General features: G+C 33.5%; 4 protein-coding genes and 1 non-coding gene across 5 annotated transcripts; 3 read left to right on the top strand and 2 right to left on the bottom strand.

The window, feature by feature from the left end:
- Positions 1–1,222: 1,222 nt before the first annotated feature.
- On the top strand, positions 1,223–2,747 carry LOC111811905 (peroxidase P7-like). The gene is made up of 3 exons (XM_023698959.1): positions 1,223–1,448; positions 1,524–1,715; positions 2,061–2,747. The coding sequence occupies exons 1-3, from the start codon at positions 1,245–1,247 to the stop codon at positions 2,607–2,609; spliced, it is 945 nt and encodes a 314-aa protein (XP_023554727.1). The 5' UTR covers positions 1,223–1,244; the 3' UTR covers positions 2,610–2,747.
- A 70-nt stretch (positions 2,748–2,817) lies between these two features.
- LOC111776524 lies at positions 2,818–2,920 on the top strand. The gene has a single exon (XR_002812260.1). It is a non-coding gene; the product is annotated as a U6 spliceosomal RNA (small nuclear RNA).
- A 1,158-nt stretch (positions 2,921–4,078) lies between these two features.
- On the top strand, positions 4,079–8,695 carry LOC111811903 (shaggy-related protein kinase zeta-like). The gene is made up of 12 exons (XM_023698956.1): positions 4,079–4,343; positions 5,522–5,614; positions 5,871–5,930; positions 6,047–6,319; positions 6,408–6,482; positions 6,607–6,663; positions 7,016–7,156; positions 7,246–7,296; positions 7,388–7,483; positions 7,666–7,749; positions 7,927–8,028; positions 8,173–8,695. The coding sequence occupies exons 1-12, from the start codon at positions 4,329–4,331 to the stop codon at positions 8,284–8,286; spliced, it is 1,161 nt and encodes a 386-aa protein (XP_023554724.1). The 5' UTR covers positions 4,079–4,328; the 3' UTR covers positions 8,287–8,695.
- A 2,144-nt stretch (positions 8,696–10,839) lies between these two features.
- On the bottom strand, positions 10,840–16,828 carry LOC111776287 (aspartate aminotransferase, mitochondrial-like). The gene is made up of 10 exons (XM_023655701.1): positions 16,453–16,828; positions 15,387–15,472; positions 14,425–14,631; positions 14,209–14,314; positions 13,953–14,057; positions 13,697–13,869; positions 13,165–13,324; positions 12,667–12,762; positions 12,296–12,390; positions 10,840–11,194 (listed from the first exon to the last, which is right to left on the bottom strand). Exons 1-10 carry the CDS (start codon positions 16,639–16,641, stop codon positions 11,122–11,124), a joined length of 1,290 nt encoding a protein of 429 aa, XP_023511469.1. The 5' UTR covers positions 16,642–16,828; the 3' UTR covers positions 10,840–11,121.
- A 1,850-nt stretch (positions 16,829–18,678) lies between these two features.
- LOC111776286 lies at positions 18,679–19,836 on the bottom strand. The gene is made up of 2 exons (XM_023655700.1): positions 19,382–19,836; positions 18,679–18,865 (listed from the first exon to the last, which is right to left on the bottom strand). The coding sequence occupies exons 1-2, from the start codon at positions 19,758–19,760 to the stop codon at positions 18,726–18,728; spliced, it is 519 nt and encodes a 172-aa protein (XP_023511468.1). The 5' UTR covers positions 19,761–19,836; the 3' UTR covers positions 18,679–18,725.
- Between the last annotated feature and the right edge of the window lie 268 nt (positions 19,837–20,104).

Raw genomic sequence — 20,104 nt, 5'->3', positions numbered from 1 at the left:
CGATAGACTAAAAATGATTTGACATAAATGGAGGGACTAACTAGCAAAGTTCGTTCAATACAGCTGCTCCAATCATTTTAAACATTACCAAAAGTATTTTTGCCACTTGGGATTATATTAACTCTTCTTGTATTATACAGAAAATATGTTAATTTCAAATATTAATGTCAAAATCATGCTGAGAAATAAAAAAAAGTGTGTGATTTAAAATACTTTTAAATTTTAATTTTAATTAGTCGAATCACTTATTCACGACATTGACTCATTTTCAATAGAAAGAAAGAGTCAAATTAACCCAGCTGGTAAATTGGAAACGGACGATCACGGTCCCGACTTTACTAGTATCGGAGGTTTACTAATCAACGAACCCCCGAAACCTGCTTTCTTCTCTACAAAATCAACCAAGCATAACTAGTCACGACATGTTGTTGATATTGATTGAGTTGGATTTTCGTTGACTAAATCTTCTGAACCAATATATTACGACAAACATCCAAATGTCACTTTCAGATTCTAAAGTCAGTGAGCAAGGAGGAGCACATAACAATACCAACCACTACATAAATAAAGCCACTTATGATGCACCTAGTATAACGCCTCCGTGCAACAAAACATGCACCAATTTGACTTGGAGGTGTGATTTAGTGAGAGTGGGTCGCAAAGTGGCTTTGCCATAAATTTGTTGGTTTATCATATTCATGTATTTGAGCGGTGAAACACAATCTAATTTTTGGGTATTTAACTAATTGATAGAATCCATTTAGACTCGGGCTAAATTTATATACCCGAATAATAATATATATATTGAAAATAATTTATATTTTTGGAGTTGACGAAAAATATAGGTAGATTAGGGTTTCCTCATGCCAAACTTTGATTTTGTTAAAAATAAAAAATAAAAAATAAAATATAAGTCAACATTCAAGCTGGTTCCCTTGGCTGATACTGATATTCTTGGCTTCCCCGTGATTGAAAGATTCTCTCTTGCCCTGCAGCTTGCCCGCACAACCAAACAACTCAGCTAAGTGGAGAACCGCGTTTTATTAGCAGCAGCAAACTTTGAATTTTATTCCCTCACAAACCCACGTCTTTCTCACATGCCTCACCATTTTTATTTCCTTTTTTTTTTTTAATTTAAATAATAATAATAATAATAATAATAATAAATCCAATATTTCTCGTCTATAAATAATTCGACTCTGCAAACCAAACCCTCACACTCCAACCTTCTTCTACTTCTTCTAATGGCATCCATTATTTCTCATCTTTTCATTGCTCTTTCCCTTTTCGCCTTCTCCGCCAATGCTCAGCTCTCGCCCAGCTTCTACGCCAAAAGCTGTCCCCGACTCGAAGGAATCGTTCGTTCGGGTATGATCAAAGCCGTTAACAGAGAAAAACGTCTCGCAGCTTCAATCCTTCGCTTGTTCTTCCACGACTGCTTCGTAAATGTACGATACAAAAAAAAACATCTTAACGATAACAAAATACTTCAAAATGGATTCTTAATCGGTCTTTTAATGCAGGGTTGTGATGGTTCTATATTGCTTGATGATAGTCCAGCATTTACAAGCGAAAAAAATGCATTTCCAAATAGAAACTCAGCTAGAGGATTCGAAGTGATTGACGATATTAAAACTCAGGTCGAAGCTGCTTGTAAAGCCACCGTTTCCTGTGCTGATATTCTCGCTCTTGCTACTCGTGACGGGGTCGCTTTGGTAATTTTGACCCTTTTTTTTTAATTTCTTTTAATTATGAGCTGTAATCTTACGTAAAACCCTTCTACGTAAGATCATGGTTTTTATTTTATTTTATTTTATTTATATAATTTATTATAGTAAGTTGTAAAAATATTTTAAAAAACATGTTAACCTTTTCCTTTGTCTATATACGTGGAATATTTTAATCAAATTTTTTTTTTCCGACGTAATTTAATTAATCGTCTTATTTGAATTATTTAATTCCTTGTTGAATTTTTCGTGCATGATTATTTTATATGCAAAGATCATACATTTTTGTATATTATTCATTTTAAACTCACTATTAAATATTTTAATTTATAGCTCGGAGGGCCGAGTTGGGCTGTACCGCTCGGACGAAAGGACTCGAGGACTGCAAGCGAGAGTGGAGCAAACAGCAACCTTCCAGGGCCAGCCTCCGACCTCTCGACGCTCATCTCGATGTTTGCTGACCAAGGGCTCAATGCTCGCGACATGACAGCCCTCTCGGGCGGTCACACCATAGGCGTGGCTAAATGTCAATTCTTCCGAACTCGAATCTACAACGAGACCAATATCGATCCCGCCTTTGCCACCCAACGGCAAGCCAACTGTCCGTTCTCGGGCGGTGACACGAACTTAGCCCCTCTCGACTCGACCAACAATATGTTCGACAACAAGTATTTCGTGGACTTGACGAACAAGCGCGGGCTGTTCCATTCGGACCAAGTACTGTTCAACGGCGGCTCACAGGACGCGTTGGTTCGGACTTACAGTACGAGTCCCGCAACCTTTAGAGCGGATTTTGTTAGCGCCATGATCAAGATGGGGAATCTCGGTCCTCCAGCTGGAGCCGCCAGTGAGATTAGACTAAATTGCAGGGTGGTTAATTAATTAATCTTAATTAATTATTAATTAAGAACTAAAAACAATATACAAAATAAGAAAGATGCTTTTACTATAGAATGAAATTAGTTGTTTCCTCCTTTCAAAGGATTAATGCCCTTCAATGAAATTTAATTTTGCTTTATAGTCCTTGGTCCCTCTTTATTATTATTTTTTAATTTCCCTATATATACATACATATGCAATTTAATATTAATAATCAATCGGGAAAATTCGATAAACTTAGAACGATACAGAGAAATTAGCATGACTCTTGCACAAGGATGACACGCTCAAATCGAGAAATGATCCAAATTTATATTGTGATATCCTGATATCCCACCTTAGTTGGAGAGAGGAACGAAACATTCGTTACAAGGGTGTAGAAACCTCTCCCTAATAGATGCGTTTTAAAACTGTGAGACTAACGATGATATGTAACGGGTCAAAACAGACAATACATGTTAGCGGTGAGCTTGGGTCATTACAAATAGTATCAGAGCTAGTCACTGAGCGATGTGCTAGCATGGACGCTGGGGTCCCAAGGAGATAAACTGTGATATCTCACGTTGGTTGGAAAGGAAAATGAAGTATTTTTTAAAAGAGTGTAGAAACCTTTCTCTAGAAGACACGTACCATTTGTAAGGGTATAACTGGATAGCCTTTTCAAAATTTGCCTTTCGGCCCATAGTTTCTGCACAAATTCTTGTGGCGCCTTTTTAAGTTGCTGCTCGCGGGTGAATCTTTGACGACTTTAAACAAAGAACTTCTAGTCTAAATGAAACTCTTATAAATTGGTTTAAATTATATTTTAACTGTTGGATTCGTGCTTCGCTCTGTAATTTTATATAAAAAGTAATTTAAACTTTTCATTAATTCTTATAAAATATATATTTATTTTTCTTTTATTGACAAAAAGTCATTTAAATGTTACATTTCATAGGGAAAAAGGGAACACTAATGATTATGGTAAATAGTTAATTTAAAAAATGCTAATGCTAAATCGTTTCAAATTTTAAATATAAAATATTCCATTTTGGATAGTTTTTAATGTTTTTATTTATTTATTTATTTACATTTTTTTAAAATTTAAAATCATATTATATACCAAATTTAATTTTGTAACTTTTTAAAATCTAAAATATATATTAGAATCTTACCCTCCACGTTTATATATATATATATATATAATTTTATTATTTTTTTTTTTTACGGTATATTTTAAAAAAAATTTAAAAGGTCTAGTACGAATGGAAATAACTTTCTAATTATATGTTATATTTTGATAATAATAACAATAAGTGAAAAAGACTTTGCTTTAAAAAGGTGAATCATTGGGGTCCACATCATGTGATGGTTGTGGAATCTGTCTCTTCGGGCGCAGGTCCACCTTAGTTAGCATGTGGCCTCATACACTGAACCACCGGCATTGACTCCGGACGTAGATAAGATTATAAGATACCAATTCCATAAAGCCATCTGACTGGACCATTCGTCACTCTCTCCCGCTTTCTCTCTCTCTTTTCACTGTAGTTGAAAGACGATGAACAGCCCGCGAAATTCTATGTAGAAATCGAAATGGCGATGGCTCAATCTTCTCTCACTCTCGCATTGTCTCCTGATTCTTAGTGCTCTGCTATTCACCGTCGGCTACTGGAGTTTCTGCGGCGACGGCCTTGGCTTTGGAATGATCCTCTGAATCTCTTCAGGCTACACTCTGATTCTGGAATGGACTTCGATAAGGTGATTTTTGCTTTCATTATTTTGTTTCGAGTTGTTTTTTCTATCTTGTTCGTTTTCGTGTCTGTTGTGGTTTGTCTCGCGACGGTTCATGAATCGTAAGCGATCTCGTGTTTTTTGTTCGTCTCTGAAGAATTCGTAAGCGATCTTGCTGGTTTTATAATGCTTATGGTTTCTGATCGGAGCATTTCGACTGATGTTCTTGTGGTCTGTTTCTGACGGAGTTTGCGATCGGAGAGATTTTGTTTCTTGAACTACTTTTATGTCTATTCGAAACTGTATGCTATTGATGCTGCATTCTTCCATTTCGGAACGTTTGGCCGAGATCACGATCCTGATTACGAGCTTAATCTTCTCCGCTTAGGTTCTTTTAGTTAAACTGCTAAAATTAAGAGTAAATAAATCGCTCATTTATCTTGTTTGCTCCTTTTGTTTCTCTTGATCTCGTCGAAGAACAGTAAATGTTCGTTGTCCAAAACCGCGTACAGATTTCCTTGCGTATTTTTTTCTTTCAAATTTTGTCTTCCTTAGTCACTGAAGGTGCTTCGTTCTCTTTCCGTTCCTCGAGTATATACTGTTATAATGAAATCTCAATCTAACACGACCTGCAGTTTCTTAGTTAGGCTGCGTTCGATCATGAACTTGTTTGAGTATTGTTTCACTTGATTTTTGCGTTCAGGTAGTACGGTAGGTAATATTTCAACTATTTGAGGCTTTAACTTTTGGTGCTTGTGTTCTAAACGCTTGCAGTTTGCTTGAGAATGTTGATGATACTTGATTCTCTATACTTTTCATTATTCTATTTTTGAAGACGTCGATTTTTTTTTTCATTTTGAACTTGCTTTTCTCTTTTCATAGCTTTCCTAACACATCCTAATATTGACAAACATTTCTAATACTAGCATCGCGGATAGTTCCAAATCCTTGGCAACAAATCATTTCACTGAGAAATAGAGACCTGATACGAAATATGATCAGCGAAATAGTCAGTCTCTGATTAAAAAAATAAATATATATCGAAAGGCACTGTTGATGTCTTTTGGTTTTTATTAACGCCTTTCAACGGTTCCTAATATCCATTCAAGTTTTGAGGTGTTATTTTCCAAGTGTTCAAATGCTGGTCATCCTTATTGCTTAGGCACTTAACTCATCTTTTGTTGTTTATCGCTACGAAATTGCAGGAAATGTCATCGACTATTGTAGAAAGTAAGGATGCAGTAACTGGTCACATAATCTCCACTACTATTGGAGGGGAAAATGGCGAGCCAAAACAGGTTATAATTTAATTTTTTACTCAACTTACTGTTATTCACATACGGATCTCTAGAGTGTTTCAATTTCGATTATTAGCTCCATTTTTATCAACTTAGTTTTTATAATAAAATTTTGGTTGGTCATTTTTTGCTTCTTGTACGACGACCAAGACTTATCACTTGGTGCTCAGACACACTTCTAGCATTTTATTGTTCTCCAATATTTTGAGTGGCTAAACTGTTTACTTTTGTTTCCTTGATTTTCACATTGCTTTAGACTATTAGCTACATGGCGGAACGTGTTGTTGGTTCCGGATCGTTTGGAATTGTTTTCCAGGTATATAAAAAAACTAATAAAACATCTATTGAAATTTCCTTTCCTTTCCTTTCCTTTCCTTTCCTTTCCTTTCCTGTCATTTCATTTGTTCTATTTTTTTTTTATACTTTTATTAGGCTAAATGCTTGGAAACTGGGGAGACTTTTGCAATAAAGAAAGTCTTGCAGGACAGACGTTATAAGAATCGTGAGCTGCAGTTAATGCGCTTGATGGATCATCCAAATGTTGTTTCCTTGAAGCATTGTTTTTTTTCTACAACTAGTAAGGATGAACTCTTCTTAAATCTGGTCATGGAATACGTTCCCGAGACTATGTATCGAGTACTGAAGCACTACTGCAATATGAACCAGAGGATGCCACTCATCTATGTGAAACTTTATACTTATCAAGTATGAACTCACACACACAAAGACTATTCAACATTTTTTCTTTGTCCTTCCATCTTCATTTTTTAAACTAAATTTATGTCTTTATTAGATCTTCAGGGGACTAGCTTATATACACACTGTTCCTGGAGTTTGTCATCGCGATGTGAAGCCTCATAATATTTTGGTATATAACCTATTCGTCTCTTATTATTTGTGAGCTAAAAAATAGTTTAGCACGTTTTCTAATAGATTAGCCCCTTACAATTTGCATATTGAAGTTTCCTTCTAATGTAAAATAAACTTTGCAGGTTGATCCTCTCACGCATCAGGTCAAGCTTTGTGATTTTGGAAGCGCAAAAGTCCTGGTATAGCTATCGTTATTTCTATCTTATATCTTTAAATGTTGAACAAGGCTACTCTAAGTTTAATGGTCGTTGATGAAGACCCTAGTGTCGAAAAAGAAATGATTTTATTTTGGTGAAGATGTAGGCTATCAAATTAGCCAAATAATCAAATTAGCCAAATGATTTTATTTCTGGATGTGCGTAGTTACTCAGAAAGTGGTCTAAAATTATGGCATCTGATTTCCGGATTTGCTTAATATGTTGAGCATTCAAGTAGTAGTATTGACAATTGGTTCACTATTAATTTATTGCTCTTTGTTTTATAGACCATTTTATGTCCACAATATCATTATTATAATATTTTTATCATCAGGTTAAAGGTGAAGCAAACATCTCTTACATATGCTCCCGTTACTATCGAGCTCCAGAGCTCATATTTGGTGCAACAGAGTACTCTACATCCATCGATATATGGTCCGCTGGTTGTGTTCTTGCCGAGCTGCTTCTAGGCCAGGTTGACATCTTGTGGCAGTTTCCGATTATTACTATCTATGACAGAGAGGTTATGAAATTCATTCAATTTAATTTCTTATCTCCTTGTAGCCATTGTTTCCTGGGGAAAGTGCCGTAGATCAACTGGTTGAGATAATCAAGGTGAAGCCTAATTTCTGGTTCACTGAACATATTTCTCACGGCCATGAAGGTATGATTGTTGTAACTTAATTTTCCTTTTACCAACTTCCAGGTTCTTGGCACTCCAACTCGAGAAGAAATTCGATGCATGAATCCAAATTATACAGATTTTAGGTTTCCTCAGATCAAAGCCCATCCGTGGCACAAGGTATTTTATTAGCACGTGCATGTTTCAAGGTTCTGTCAAAGTACTCATGCAGTCCTATTTTGAATATATATCACTCGTGCATAAATTTTTGTCTGAATGGATCCATTTGTGATTGATTTGTCTCTCTCTGCAATTTTCTCTGCTTCTATATTAATTGATACATTTACGTAAATCCCATTTAGGTCTTTCACAAACGAATGCCACCCGAAGCTATTGACCTTGCTTCAAGGGTTCTTCAATATTCTCCCGGCCTCCGATCCACTGCAGTGAGTTCAAACTTTTCATACTCTACTGTTGATATCTATAATCTAGTAATATATTATGATACCTATATCCAGAAACGCAATGGGCTGAATTCTCCAATTTTCTACCATTTTGATCTGTACATTATTACATGTAATTTAGTTTGTTATTTCTGACCAACTTTAATCCACCATGGGCAGCTTGAAGCATGTGCGCATCCCTTCTTTGATGAACTTCGGGAGCCTAATGCCCGCCTCCCTAATGGTCGTCCGTTGCCCCCGCTCTTCGATTTTAAACAGGAAGTATGTCTATAATTCGTTTACATTTTTTTTTTTCAGCAGTAGATTTAGCCTTTCCATCTAGCTGCATCCAAGATTAATAAATATAGTTCATTTCTCCTAGATATTTTCGTCGATTAATTTTCCATAATTAAATATATCTTTCAGCTTTCTGGAGCATCACCTGAATTGATAAAGAGGCTCATACCAGAGCATGTCCGGCGGCAGACTGGACTAGCGTTACCTCATCAAGCAGGTACAAACATTAACTCGAGGCCATGAAAGGACCAAGTTCGTCTTTATAAAAAGTAGCTTGAGAGGCCTGCGTCTCTGAAAATCCAACCATTCTGGAAAATTATACATACGGGGCCATCCAGCGCCATCGTGGAAGTGGTAAAATATCAATTACTTTAACATTTGCTGATATGATAACATATAATATTTGGTACGTATGTACATTATTTTTACCGCACAAATTATAGATAGCTAGGAGTATATAAATGGTATTTGTATTGTATCACGCCTTGCTAGGTATCAGGGGATACAAAATCCCATTACGAGCTAAAGTAGCTTATTATAGATTGTAATACACGTAGCTAATAATCGTCGTGTCTTAAAATTATGCCCTTGTTTGTATTTATTTTAGTATGGAAGCTTATAATCATATATAAGTGTGTATCATTTTTAAGCTTTTGACTGTAGATTTGTTGCCGGAGGGGGGGAAAAAGAGGAAAAAGAAAATGGCATTGTTTTACTTTGCAGGCAGAGAAGAAAAGCAATCAAATGACTGGGGATCTCCCGACGAGCCCAATAATATGCCAACAAAGTTGACGGCCGACATTTGCATTAGTAATTTGCCACTTCCATTCTATTCTTCAAGGTTCGTCATCATCCCATACATCTCACTAACGAAAATTTGCAGTAGGTTAGGTTAAGCAAGGAGTGGATTTAGATTTGGATTTTTAAATTTTTTTGTTTTTCATTTGGCCATTTTTCACCAAAAATTTGGGTTTAAAGATACGTCTCCAGTCTAGTATCCTCTTCTCCTCTCGAGGCATGGAATTTTTCAAAATCTTGAGATTTTATATCTCAAAATTTAAAATATCTAGATTTGTTGGATTGCCATTTTGATTTCGATTTTTAGTTTTAGGTTTTCACTTTTAAAATAAATCTTTAATATCCTGTCCAATTTTATGAATTTTTTATTTTGAAAATTGCATAGTTGAGATTAGATTTGTTGTATTTGCATTTTGATTTTGAATTCCATTTCTAGTTTTAGGTTTTCACTTTTAAAATAAACATTAATAGCCTACCAATTTTATGAATTTTTTATTTTGAAAATGGTTTTAAAATTGCAAAGTTGAGATTAGATTTGTTGGATTGCCATTTTGATTTTGATTTTGATTTCGATTTCTAGTTTTAGGTTGTCAATTTTAAAATAAAACATTAATAGCCTGTCCAATTTTATGAATTTTTTTATTTTGAAATTGATTTTAAAATTGCGAAGTTGAGATTGAGATGCGAAATATTCAAAAAATATATATAGAGATTTTTGCATTCAAATTTACTTTTTTACTCCTCGCATCCTCGCACGATCTTTCCATTTTCGGTCTTATGCATCTTTTATTTCTCCTACCTTTTTCTCACTCCTATATTTTCTCTCTCCAATATAAAAAATAATAAAATAAATTTTACTTTTAAATAATTAAGATCGTTGAGAAAACATATTTTGATTTCCTTTTTTAATAAAGGAAGCACTTGTCTATCTTATTAACGGAAAACTGAGGATTTTGCGTTCTTTAAAAAATAATCTTCTAAAGTAAGACTAATTTTTGCCAGCATTATTATTATTTGTTTTTAAAGAGGAAAAAGAGAGAAAATGCTAGATTGTATCTCAAAAAAGAAGATTAACGGTATGGTTTGAGTGATTTTGAAATCGTTTAAATCACATTTGTCATTTTAAAAATTACTTTAAAATATGAATTTGATATTTAAAATCCATTTTGATTATATAAAAAATGTATTTTTCTAAGTGCATAAAGTTTTTAAACACTTTTAGACAATCCAAACAAACATTAAACTTAACTTTTAAGAACTTAGAAAATTAATCCAACAGAAATTAAATTTATTTTGAATGATTAAAGCAGGTTTTGATGTGATATTTAATAAGTTTTTAAACACTTCTATACTCAATCAGACATACATTAAATTAAACTTTTTAAGCACTTGGAAAATCAATCCAACGACTATAAAGAGTAATAGAGGAAGAACTTTTAGAGTAAACGTTAGTGGAAAAAGAAGATTTAAAGAAATGTTTAGAAACATGAATTTAGAAAGATAAAAGTAGGTTAGATACGTGGAAATGCATTAAAAGAGATGACTCATTGATAAATCTTCAGAAGTAATCATCAAATACATTTGGTTTTAAATTTTAAAAAATAGAAAATCTTAAAATCTTCAGAAGTAATCATCAAATACATTTGGTTTTAAATTTTAAAAAATAGAAAATCTTAAAATCTTCAGAAGTAATCATCAAATACATTTGGTTTTAAATTTTAAAAAATAGAAAATCTTAAAATCTTCAGAAGTAATCATCAAATACATTTGGTTTTAAATTTTAAAAAATAGAATATCTTAACACAAACGAAAAAAGAACATTAGGAATCGAGACCCCTAATGGCATCCGACGATCTTCCGTTCGAATTCATATGAACTAAAGATAGAACAATATTTAACATGAAAAGGCCATCAGAAATTGAAAAATGAAAAGCGTGACAGATGATGGAAACTGAACTCGAAGACCCTAACATGTCTACGAAACCCTCCAGAAAGTCATATAGGAAAAGCAAATGGATCAATTATTTAATTATTTAGCCGGCAATGGAAAATTAAGGTATATTCTGACCAATTTGACAATCCAAACTGACATTATCATACTCAAAAACTTGGAAATCCAAAATTAACATGAATTACGAGGACAAAAATCAATGTTTAATCTGTGTGGCCGCCCTCCCTTCCCCAGTTAGAAAAGGAAGATGGAAGGATTGTAGTACCTTTTTATTCACCAAGCAGAGACTCCCCTGTAGTGTCGTTACGAACAAAATTTGTGAGTCGCAATCAAGCAGATTTTGTCACCTCATGAATGGCGTTTGCCAGATATGATACGTTCCCGCTTGTAACACCTGCCATACTGTTTAGACACTGATTTCGTGAGCAAACAGACCACTCATGCCCCCATTTTAATACATCGTTTTTAGTTTTCCGTTTTTGAAACTCAGACGGGTTTTCTCATTTATTTATTCTGATTTCCATTTTTAAGATAAAGGAACATTTGAAATCATATTTTTAAGTTTATAAAATTTGAGCATGTTGCTACGATTTTGAAAACATAAATTAGAAGGTAGATAATAAAATAAAGATATTTTAGTAGTGTTTGTTAAATAATGAGGAGCCCAAAACATAAACTAACGCCGCCCCATTTTTCCTGTTTAAAAGTTCTTTAAACCTATTTTCAGAAGTAGCTGTCGGTAGACTTAATAGAAGTCCAACTCGACGGCCGTGGGTTTAGTTCTATTTTTTTTCACGAAAAAAAAATATGAAGAAACGAAAAACATTATATCCAAACACATGAAACTAAAAATGAAAGACATAATCAAACCAACTCACTTTATTTTTTGGTTCTCTATTTTTTGAAAATTAAGACCGTAAATACCACTTCCACTTTCACTTTAACAAAAAAAAAAACTAAAAAAAGACTAAAAAAAACTAAAAACTAAAAACTAAGCTTAAGTTAGATAACCATTCGATTTTTTATTTTTGAAAATTGTGTTTGTTCTCACAAATTGTTAAATGCAGTTTTCATCTTCTTTCTAAGTAAAGGTTTGAATTCTTAACTAAATTCTAAAAACAAAAACACATTTCTAAAAACTATTTTTTTTTTTTTTTTTTTTTTTTANTTGAATTATGAAAAAAACCAATATATGATTGCCGCATTTATAAGCTTAATTCTCAAAAATCAAAAACTCAAATGGTTATCAAACAAAGTCCAACATTTTTCAAATACTAAACCAAAATTTGAAAACTAAAAAAACTAATTAGCAAATTTGAAAATTGACTTGGATTTGATTTTACCAAAGAAATTATGAAGAAGCAAAACGCTACAAACCAAGACATAAAATAATAATAATAATAATAATAATTAATTAATTAAAAATTTTAAAAATTTAAAAAAATTTAAAAAAAAAAACGATTATCAATCCAATGCATGTGTCTAATTCATTTATAAAATTACCTTATGCGGCCATTTCGAGTCATGTAAATGTGATATTCATTTGTCAAACGGTCGACCTGTTCGGGAGTCAATCCACTGTAACAGAACATGCCAATCTGTTGCAATGGAACACCAAAAAACCAATAAAGATTAGCAAATAGATAAAAATATAATAAGAAACATACTTAAGACTGCATCTTCCACCACACCCATCCTTCTTGCGACTAATCACCGAATCACAAATTCTTCTTTCAGTTTTCTTTAAATATTTACAAGTTATTATACTGTGAGGTTGGAGTTGACTGCAAAAAAAAAAAAAAAAAAAAAGNGAAACGTACCTAGACGAAGCAAATAGAAGGCATTAGAATTGGGAAATGGAAAATGTTAAGTACCTGTTTGGTTATATGTTCCCATGGTAATGGTGATCCCAACTTTTCAAGGTTTTCTCGTAGAGCAGTTCGCATACCAATTATTCGATCTGCCATTACCTGAATACAGAAAATAAGGTGAGGATGAGGACACCTATCAATTCGGGGAGGGAATAATTGTTGAACTCATTTTTTTTTTTTTTTTTTTTTTTTTTTTTTNATTGAATAGATTGGCCTCAGCCACAAGATTTCTCAAGACAGTTAAGTTTCATCTGAATGAAAATCTTCCATCTCTGAAGATTTGTACTAAATAACCAAACAAGAAAATATTATTGAAATTTGCCGTTCCAATTTGTTCAATAAGAAAATGAAAATCAGCACCTATATGTTTATCTCAAATTTAAAAAAACTTATGCACTCTGATTTTCTTTTGACGACAAAAACGAAGCAGAATACAGAGAAGTTCTATGACGACATAGAGCATAAATATATGGATATTGTCAATCAATCATGCATAGTTACCTTAACTTCCTTCAGCCATAACTTCTTCAAGTCTGGATCCCCAAGGATGATTGAAACTACCAATGCTCCATGAACAGGTGGATTACTGTACATGGGTCGGGCAAGCTGCTGCAGCTGACTTTTCACAGCCACTGCTTGTTTTTCGTCTTCGCAGAGTACACTGCAATCAATTTCCATATAGAATTAATGCCAGCAAATAACATATGAACTAGATAGCTAAAAATATAAAGCAAAGTAAAATGATCAGTTTATCAGCTTAAAGACACAAATCTATTAACGAGGAATTCTTTGTGAACTCTATTAATATATTATTCAACAAACTTGTCATATGCTTGGCTTTTAATGACTTCATTTGTGCATCTTCAAATCGGTAATGCATAACCATAAGATCTAATGACCACTACACTACGTCTGGCCAAGGAATTTATAGCTATTGGTAATTAAAATCACATCAAACTTCACCACTAAACAAAACTACACCGAAGAACAAATGGAAATGGAGATGGAACCTTGGATGTCCAGAGGCACATACCTTAGACATCCCACTCTCTGGCCATAGAGTCCCATATTTTTAGCGTATGACTGAGAAATTCCAATATGATGGCCATCCTCGAGAAAGATCCTGATGGACTTTGCATCTTTTTCTGGGTCACCGCTAGCAAAACCTTGGTATGCCATGTCAAAGAAGGCAAAATGACCTTTAACCTGAAAAGATCACAATGCTCAATATCTGGCAAAGAAGTAGTGACAGCCAGGTAAGTATGAATAATCATCCCAAAAGGTCTGACCTTAAACTGGTACGATATCTCTCTCCATTGTTCCTCCGTGGGATCCACTCCAGTAGGATTGTGAGCACATGCGTGAAGTAGAAAGAATGAACCATTGGGAGCATTCTGAACAGGGTCATTCAAATTAACAAAGAAAAAAAAGCATTAGAAGAATGAAATCAACAGAATACAGGGTGCCCATGAGGCACTATTAACGTGAATATTAGAGTTCTAGGGTTAGATAAGACGGCATGGATATGTTGACATGCTTCAATACCTTTATGTCATCCATGAGTGCTGCAAAGTCTAATCCCCTAGACTCTGCATGATAGTAATGGTATGTCCTTTGAGGAACTTGTGCATCTCTCCAGATGTTATGGTGGCTGTTGAAAATCTTCATGTAAGAAACAGCATACCAATGAAGTAGTATATTTTCCCTATGGAATTGGAGTAATTTAAATGACTTGCATGCAGATTCAGCAACAATTCTTACTTGGACCATGTAGGGACTGGTATATAGATTTGGGAATCTGGACGGAAACGCTTTTGAAAGTCAGCAAAAATACGACATGCTCCAGTTCCAGAAAGAGATTGTATAGCTGCTATCCTCTTATCTTTGACAAAGTCAGAATTATCTCCATAAGCCAGCTTCAGTGTTTCTTCCACCATATTTGTACTCCCTCCCATTGGAAGATACTCCCTGGTAGAATAGACAAAATGTCACCATTATTGAAAGGCCTCAAATAAATAAATTAATTTCAAGTGTGGCGCTCAAGCAGGTGACATGCCTTGTTTTGTGCACAAAAAATCAAGATGTATGCAGTAAAAATTAACCAAACACTCAGATAAATGTCGTCCAATTTTCCTTCCGATTATTCTCACAAACAGGTAGATTTCCAAATAAAAGTTTCGTGGAATGCCTATTCCCTTCAAGTTTTAGAATGCAGAAGCAGAACCTAATGCATTATTAGGTAAAAACGAATTAAGAACCTTCGAAGTTAAACCTATTCGTCAATTACTCTAGCAAACCTGATGCCAATTCATGGCTTACTATAATCACTTCTATTCACAAGTGCTAACTTAATCCAACAGTCTAATGATGTTGAGCAAGATAATTCCAACAGTTATTTAAGCACGACATTTCAGCTCACTTACATTGAAATGTCAAAATCTGAATCCACAAGAAAATAATGGAAAGTGAAAAAGTACGGGTATCAAATGCAAAAATTCCGCAATGTATGGACCATGGTCCAATTCCAGGGAATATAAAAGGAATCCATCTAGTTGGCGAGGATAGAACAATAAACTCGGTGAGACGACAGTAAAAAATTGCAATCACAGCAGCAAGTTGTTAATTAAATTATAACATGAAAATACGATTATACGAGTGTATCCAAACTACGATAAATAAGTTCTATATAAAAAAAAACTACGATATATGAGACGCCATCTTACATATTCAGGTTTCCTGCGATCCTCCGTTCAGCTTCCCTGACACATTCGAGGACCACCGGCTTTCCGTTATCATCTCGATATGCACCCTGAAGTGGAGGAAACGTAATGATAAATCTAAAGATTCCACTGAAAAAGGCAGTACACGATCAAAAGATATACTAATTTGCCAATAAAATAATAATTAACAAATATTAGGAATTTGAAGAATGTTTTGAATCATACCAGATAGACATAAAAATTTTGAACTAATATCTCGGGCAGCAGAATCATTAAAATAATAGCTGACAGAGACAAATCTCCTGTTTCTAGATTCAACAAACAAACCTAAACAGTTCTCACACATGGAATCCCCCAATATTTAACGACTTGGGGAACTACAAGCTTAATTCTAAAGCTAATCGCATGCGCGCTCTCGTACCAGAAGCTAAACACTGAAAAAGGCATTACACGATCAAAAGATATACTAATTTGCCAATAAAATAATAATTAACAACTATTAGGAACTTGAAGAATGTTTTGAATCATACGAGATGGCCATCAAAATTTTGAACTAATATCTCGGGCAGCAGAATCATTAAAATAATAGCTGACAGAGACAAATCTCCTATTTCTAGATTCAACAAACCTAAACAGTTCTCACACATGGAATTCCCCAATATTTAAGGACTTGACGAACTACAAGCTTAATTCGGAAGCTAATCGCATGCGCGCTCTCAGCCAGGGTCGTAAAGGACTATATGAGAGAGATCCTAACAACGTAATGTCATGTATCAGAAACGTCAAAACTTATACATCAACAAGCATAAATCAAGAAATATACAGAAGACGGCTGAAGCAAACAGTACATCAACATATGGAATACGATTTCCACTCCGATCATGAAAATTTCGCATCACTCGTATCAGAAACATCAAAATTCTCATTCCGACGTCGTGATCTTCGATGTTAAAAGGTCAAGAGAAGCAAAACATGCACAAAATTATTTAAAAATAACACTGCACCAGCAATCAAACAGTAAACAAAGCAAAATCCAAGGCGAACAAGACAGGAGGAAGAAGAAACTCACTACTCCGACATTGACTTTGCTAGGACTCGGATCGGCCAAGAAAGCTTCAGTAACGCCTAGAATCGGATCTTTCGGAGCCGGTTCCACGCTCTTCCACCAAGACGACATGGATCTAACTCCGACGCAGAAGCATCTCAGGCTCCGGTCTATCGCCTTCCTCGAAACAGCTGCTTGTAACGCCATGAACATCAACAATACACTGTAGCTCTCCCTCTCTCGATTTCTCTCTGCAAAACTCCGACAGAAATGGGAGACGAAAAGTGGCGGAGATTCTTGAGAAGGCGCAAAAACAGAGTGGTTTCAGGTTTCAGGTTTCAGGCTCCAACAGAAGAAATGGACATGCGAACCTCGAAATGCGCAGCCCAGAGAGCTTTAAATATATTCAGCCGAATTTTTTAGGACGGACGTTTACGTAACCGCGCTTTTTTCCTTTTTCCTTTTTCCTTTTTTTTTCCCCTTTAATTTTCAATTTTGTAATCGTAACGAGAACTACGAGGAGGTGATTTTACCACGGCGTCGGGTCAGGTCGTCAGCATGACGTAAATAGCGTTCTCATTACGACAAACATTTTATATTTTCTTTTAAAAAAATAAATTCTTTGTATAAATCTGTTGATTTTGAATTAATTTCTAAATAAATAAATAAAATTCTCTTTAAATATTTTAAAAAATCAATACCATTGGTTTAAATTGTGTTTTTTTATTTTATCCCAAAGTGAACTTTCAAAAGCCAGAATTGCATTAGAAAATATTAAAACTGTGATAAATATATTAAATTAACTTTTTTCAAATTAAAAAAAAAAAAAAAAACATTGGGTTCTTTTGTTTTTCGACTATATTCTTTTAAGCTTTTACTTTTTATATATATATATTTATTTTAAACTTTTAAAACATTTATTTTAATTAGNTGAATTCAAAAAGAAAAAGAGAGTACTCGACTTTCAGGACTCAAACGCCGGGTCTCTAGGCAGCTGTCTTCGGCATCGGTCCTAAAGTGGTTATTCAATTATTCTATTTCCTTTAATTTATTCCTTAAATATTCAACTCTATCACCAAAATCCGACACTTCATTATATATATATATATATATATATATATANTTATTTTAATTAGTAATGAATTAACTTTAAAATAATAATAAATTTAAATCTTGTATTTATTTATTCATGACTTCTAACTCTAACTCGTAATTCACTTATGACTATGTGTTCGATAGATCAACTCTAAAATGTTGATCATAGTTACATCTATAATAGTCGGTATGTTAAAAGACTTACATATTCCTTAATTTATCTATTGTTTATCTATTTGTACGAATANAAAAATATGTTTGAGAGTAATTTTAAAATATTTAAAATAGTTTACATTTTAAAATTAATTTAATATTTAATTTTACACTCTCCGATGCCAAAAATACCTGAAGCTCACTTAAGCGTTGTAAGCAGCAATTACCTTAGAACTTCCTTCATCTTCACTGTTTTGTTCCGATGATATGGTAATTTGAAATTTTATGATATGTTCGAGATCCTACAACGGTTGGAGGAAAAAACAAAACATTTTTTACAAATGCATGTAAACTTCTTCCTAGTAGATGCGTTTTAAAACTTTGAGGCTGACGTCTATACGTAACGAACCAAAAGAGACAAAATTCGCTAGCAGTGAGCTTGAGCTATTACAANTTTCGGTGGCACAACGGGAGACGTCCAAGCTGAATATATTCTTATTTTATTAATATTTCTACACGTGGATATTTTATTCTAGGGGATAAAACATTAACAAATCATACATCCGCTTTTTTTTTTTTTTTTTTTTTTTTTTTTTTTTTTTTTTTTTTTTTTTTTTTTTTNACGTAACGAACCAAAAGAGACAAAATTCGCTAGCAGTGAGCTTGAGCTATTACAAATGGTATTAGAGCTAGACATCGGGCGGTGTGCTAGCAAGGGCGTTGGCCTCGAAGAGAGTGGATTGAATAGACATTGGGCAGTGTGCCAACGAGGATAGTGGGCCTCCGAGGAGGGTGGATCGTGAGATCCCACATCCATTAGAGTGGGGAACTAAACATTCCTAGCATGGAAACATCTTCCTAGTAGACGCGTTTTAAAATCTTGAGGGAAAGTACGAAATAAAAAGTCTAAAGAAAATAATATTTAGTAGCGATAACTTGAATTGTTACAATATATAAGTTTGTTTGCCGAGACAAGACAAAATATAGTTATTATATAGTCAATATTCAATCCAACAAACTTTTATTTTAAATAAGTATATGAGTAATAATCAAGGAATACATGAAGCTTCACGATTACATTTAATAAGATTAGACGTTCCTAAAATGAGAGACACTAAATTCCACGAAGTCTTGTAACGAGACTGCCATTCTGGTGGAATAGGGTCATCTTCAAAATCATCAAAACACACANCCAAAGGAGTTTTCTTTTTTAATTTTAAAATTTAAATAGTTTGACAATAAGATATGGACAAAAAGGCATTATTAAACTATAACCGTTCGCTTTATTATAAAAGTAAGTTAAAACCATTTTCAATATTAAATTTGTCTAGTCAAAGTTATTATTTTGCAATTTTATTAAAATTAATAAATTTATTAAGAATTTTACACTTTTTTAATTAAAATTAGTAATAAAGATGGAAATTTTGTAATATTTATGAAATTGAAAGTTTTCCTTTTTTTTTCTTTTTTCTTTTGTGATTTTTTTTTTATATAATTTATTTAGGAGAAATAATATGGTATCATTAGTCCGTCTATTTTGACCATGCGTGACAGAGACTAAATATATAAAAAAAAGATATAGTCTTAACTTATTGCTTTTTTTAATAAAATTAAATTCTAGAAATTGACTATAGTAGTGAATTTATTTTTCATATCTAACTTTATTTCCGGGCATTTAAATATGTCCACGTCATTTAAATTATTNCACTTATACGTTTATCAACACTCATTGTCGGTAAATCATACACGTTTGTACCTGGTTGGGTCAGTAATATATGCATTGACTCTTGCAATTTGGTGTATCCCATTCCAAAAGATTCTGAACACTTGTCATACATCAATTTTGTTTCAGCATCTAGCTTTCCTGACTTTATCTCTCTTTGAAGGAATATAAGGTTGTCATTGAAATTGTTGATGGTATGATTCACGAATATAGTTAGAAAACCTGTTAAATTTGACTTCAAATCTTCGCGAGGATCCAAATCAATCTCAGGAATGCAAAGCTTATACAGTTCGTTGTATTGAAATCTGTTGCAAGTATCATGGACAAACGTATCGTCGGTACTTTTATCCTCTTCTGCCATGACGATCACAGAGGGGTTGAAAATGGATAGCAAAAGAAGGGTAAAAACACCCAAAAGCGGGAGGGAAAAAGAAATGTTCTTCATCTTTGGCAATAATCATATTTAGAAATGGTAGGATTTATAACCAATGAATTCCTAAACTTTATTTGGAAATTAGTTAAAGGTACAGGATTCCTTCCATATAATAATTCATAACCTTCCATATATCAATTCGTAACGGAAATTTTAATAAATTCAAAAATGGTCGGTTATTATTTTCCATAGGTCAATGGTAGCCATAAATATTTTATTTAATTAAATAATATTTTTGTATAATTGAATAAAAAAATCATTGTATATATTTT

The sequence above is a fragment of the Cucurbita pepo genome, chromosome LG15 (genome assembly GCF_002806865.2).
Source record: "Cucurbita pepo subsp. pepo cultivar mu-cu-16 chromosome LG15, ASM280686v2, whole genome shotgun sequence".
NCBI classification, from domain to species: domain Eukaryota; kingdom Viridiplantae; phylum Streptophyta; class Magnoliopsida; order Cucurbitales; family Cucurbitaceae; genus Cucurbita; species Cucurbita pepo.
The sequence above is the reverse complement of the archived record's forward strand: the minus strand, read 5'-3'. Positions and strand labels throughout refer to the sequence as shown.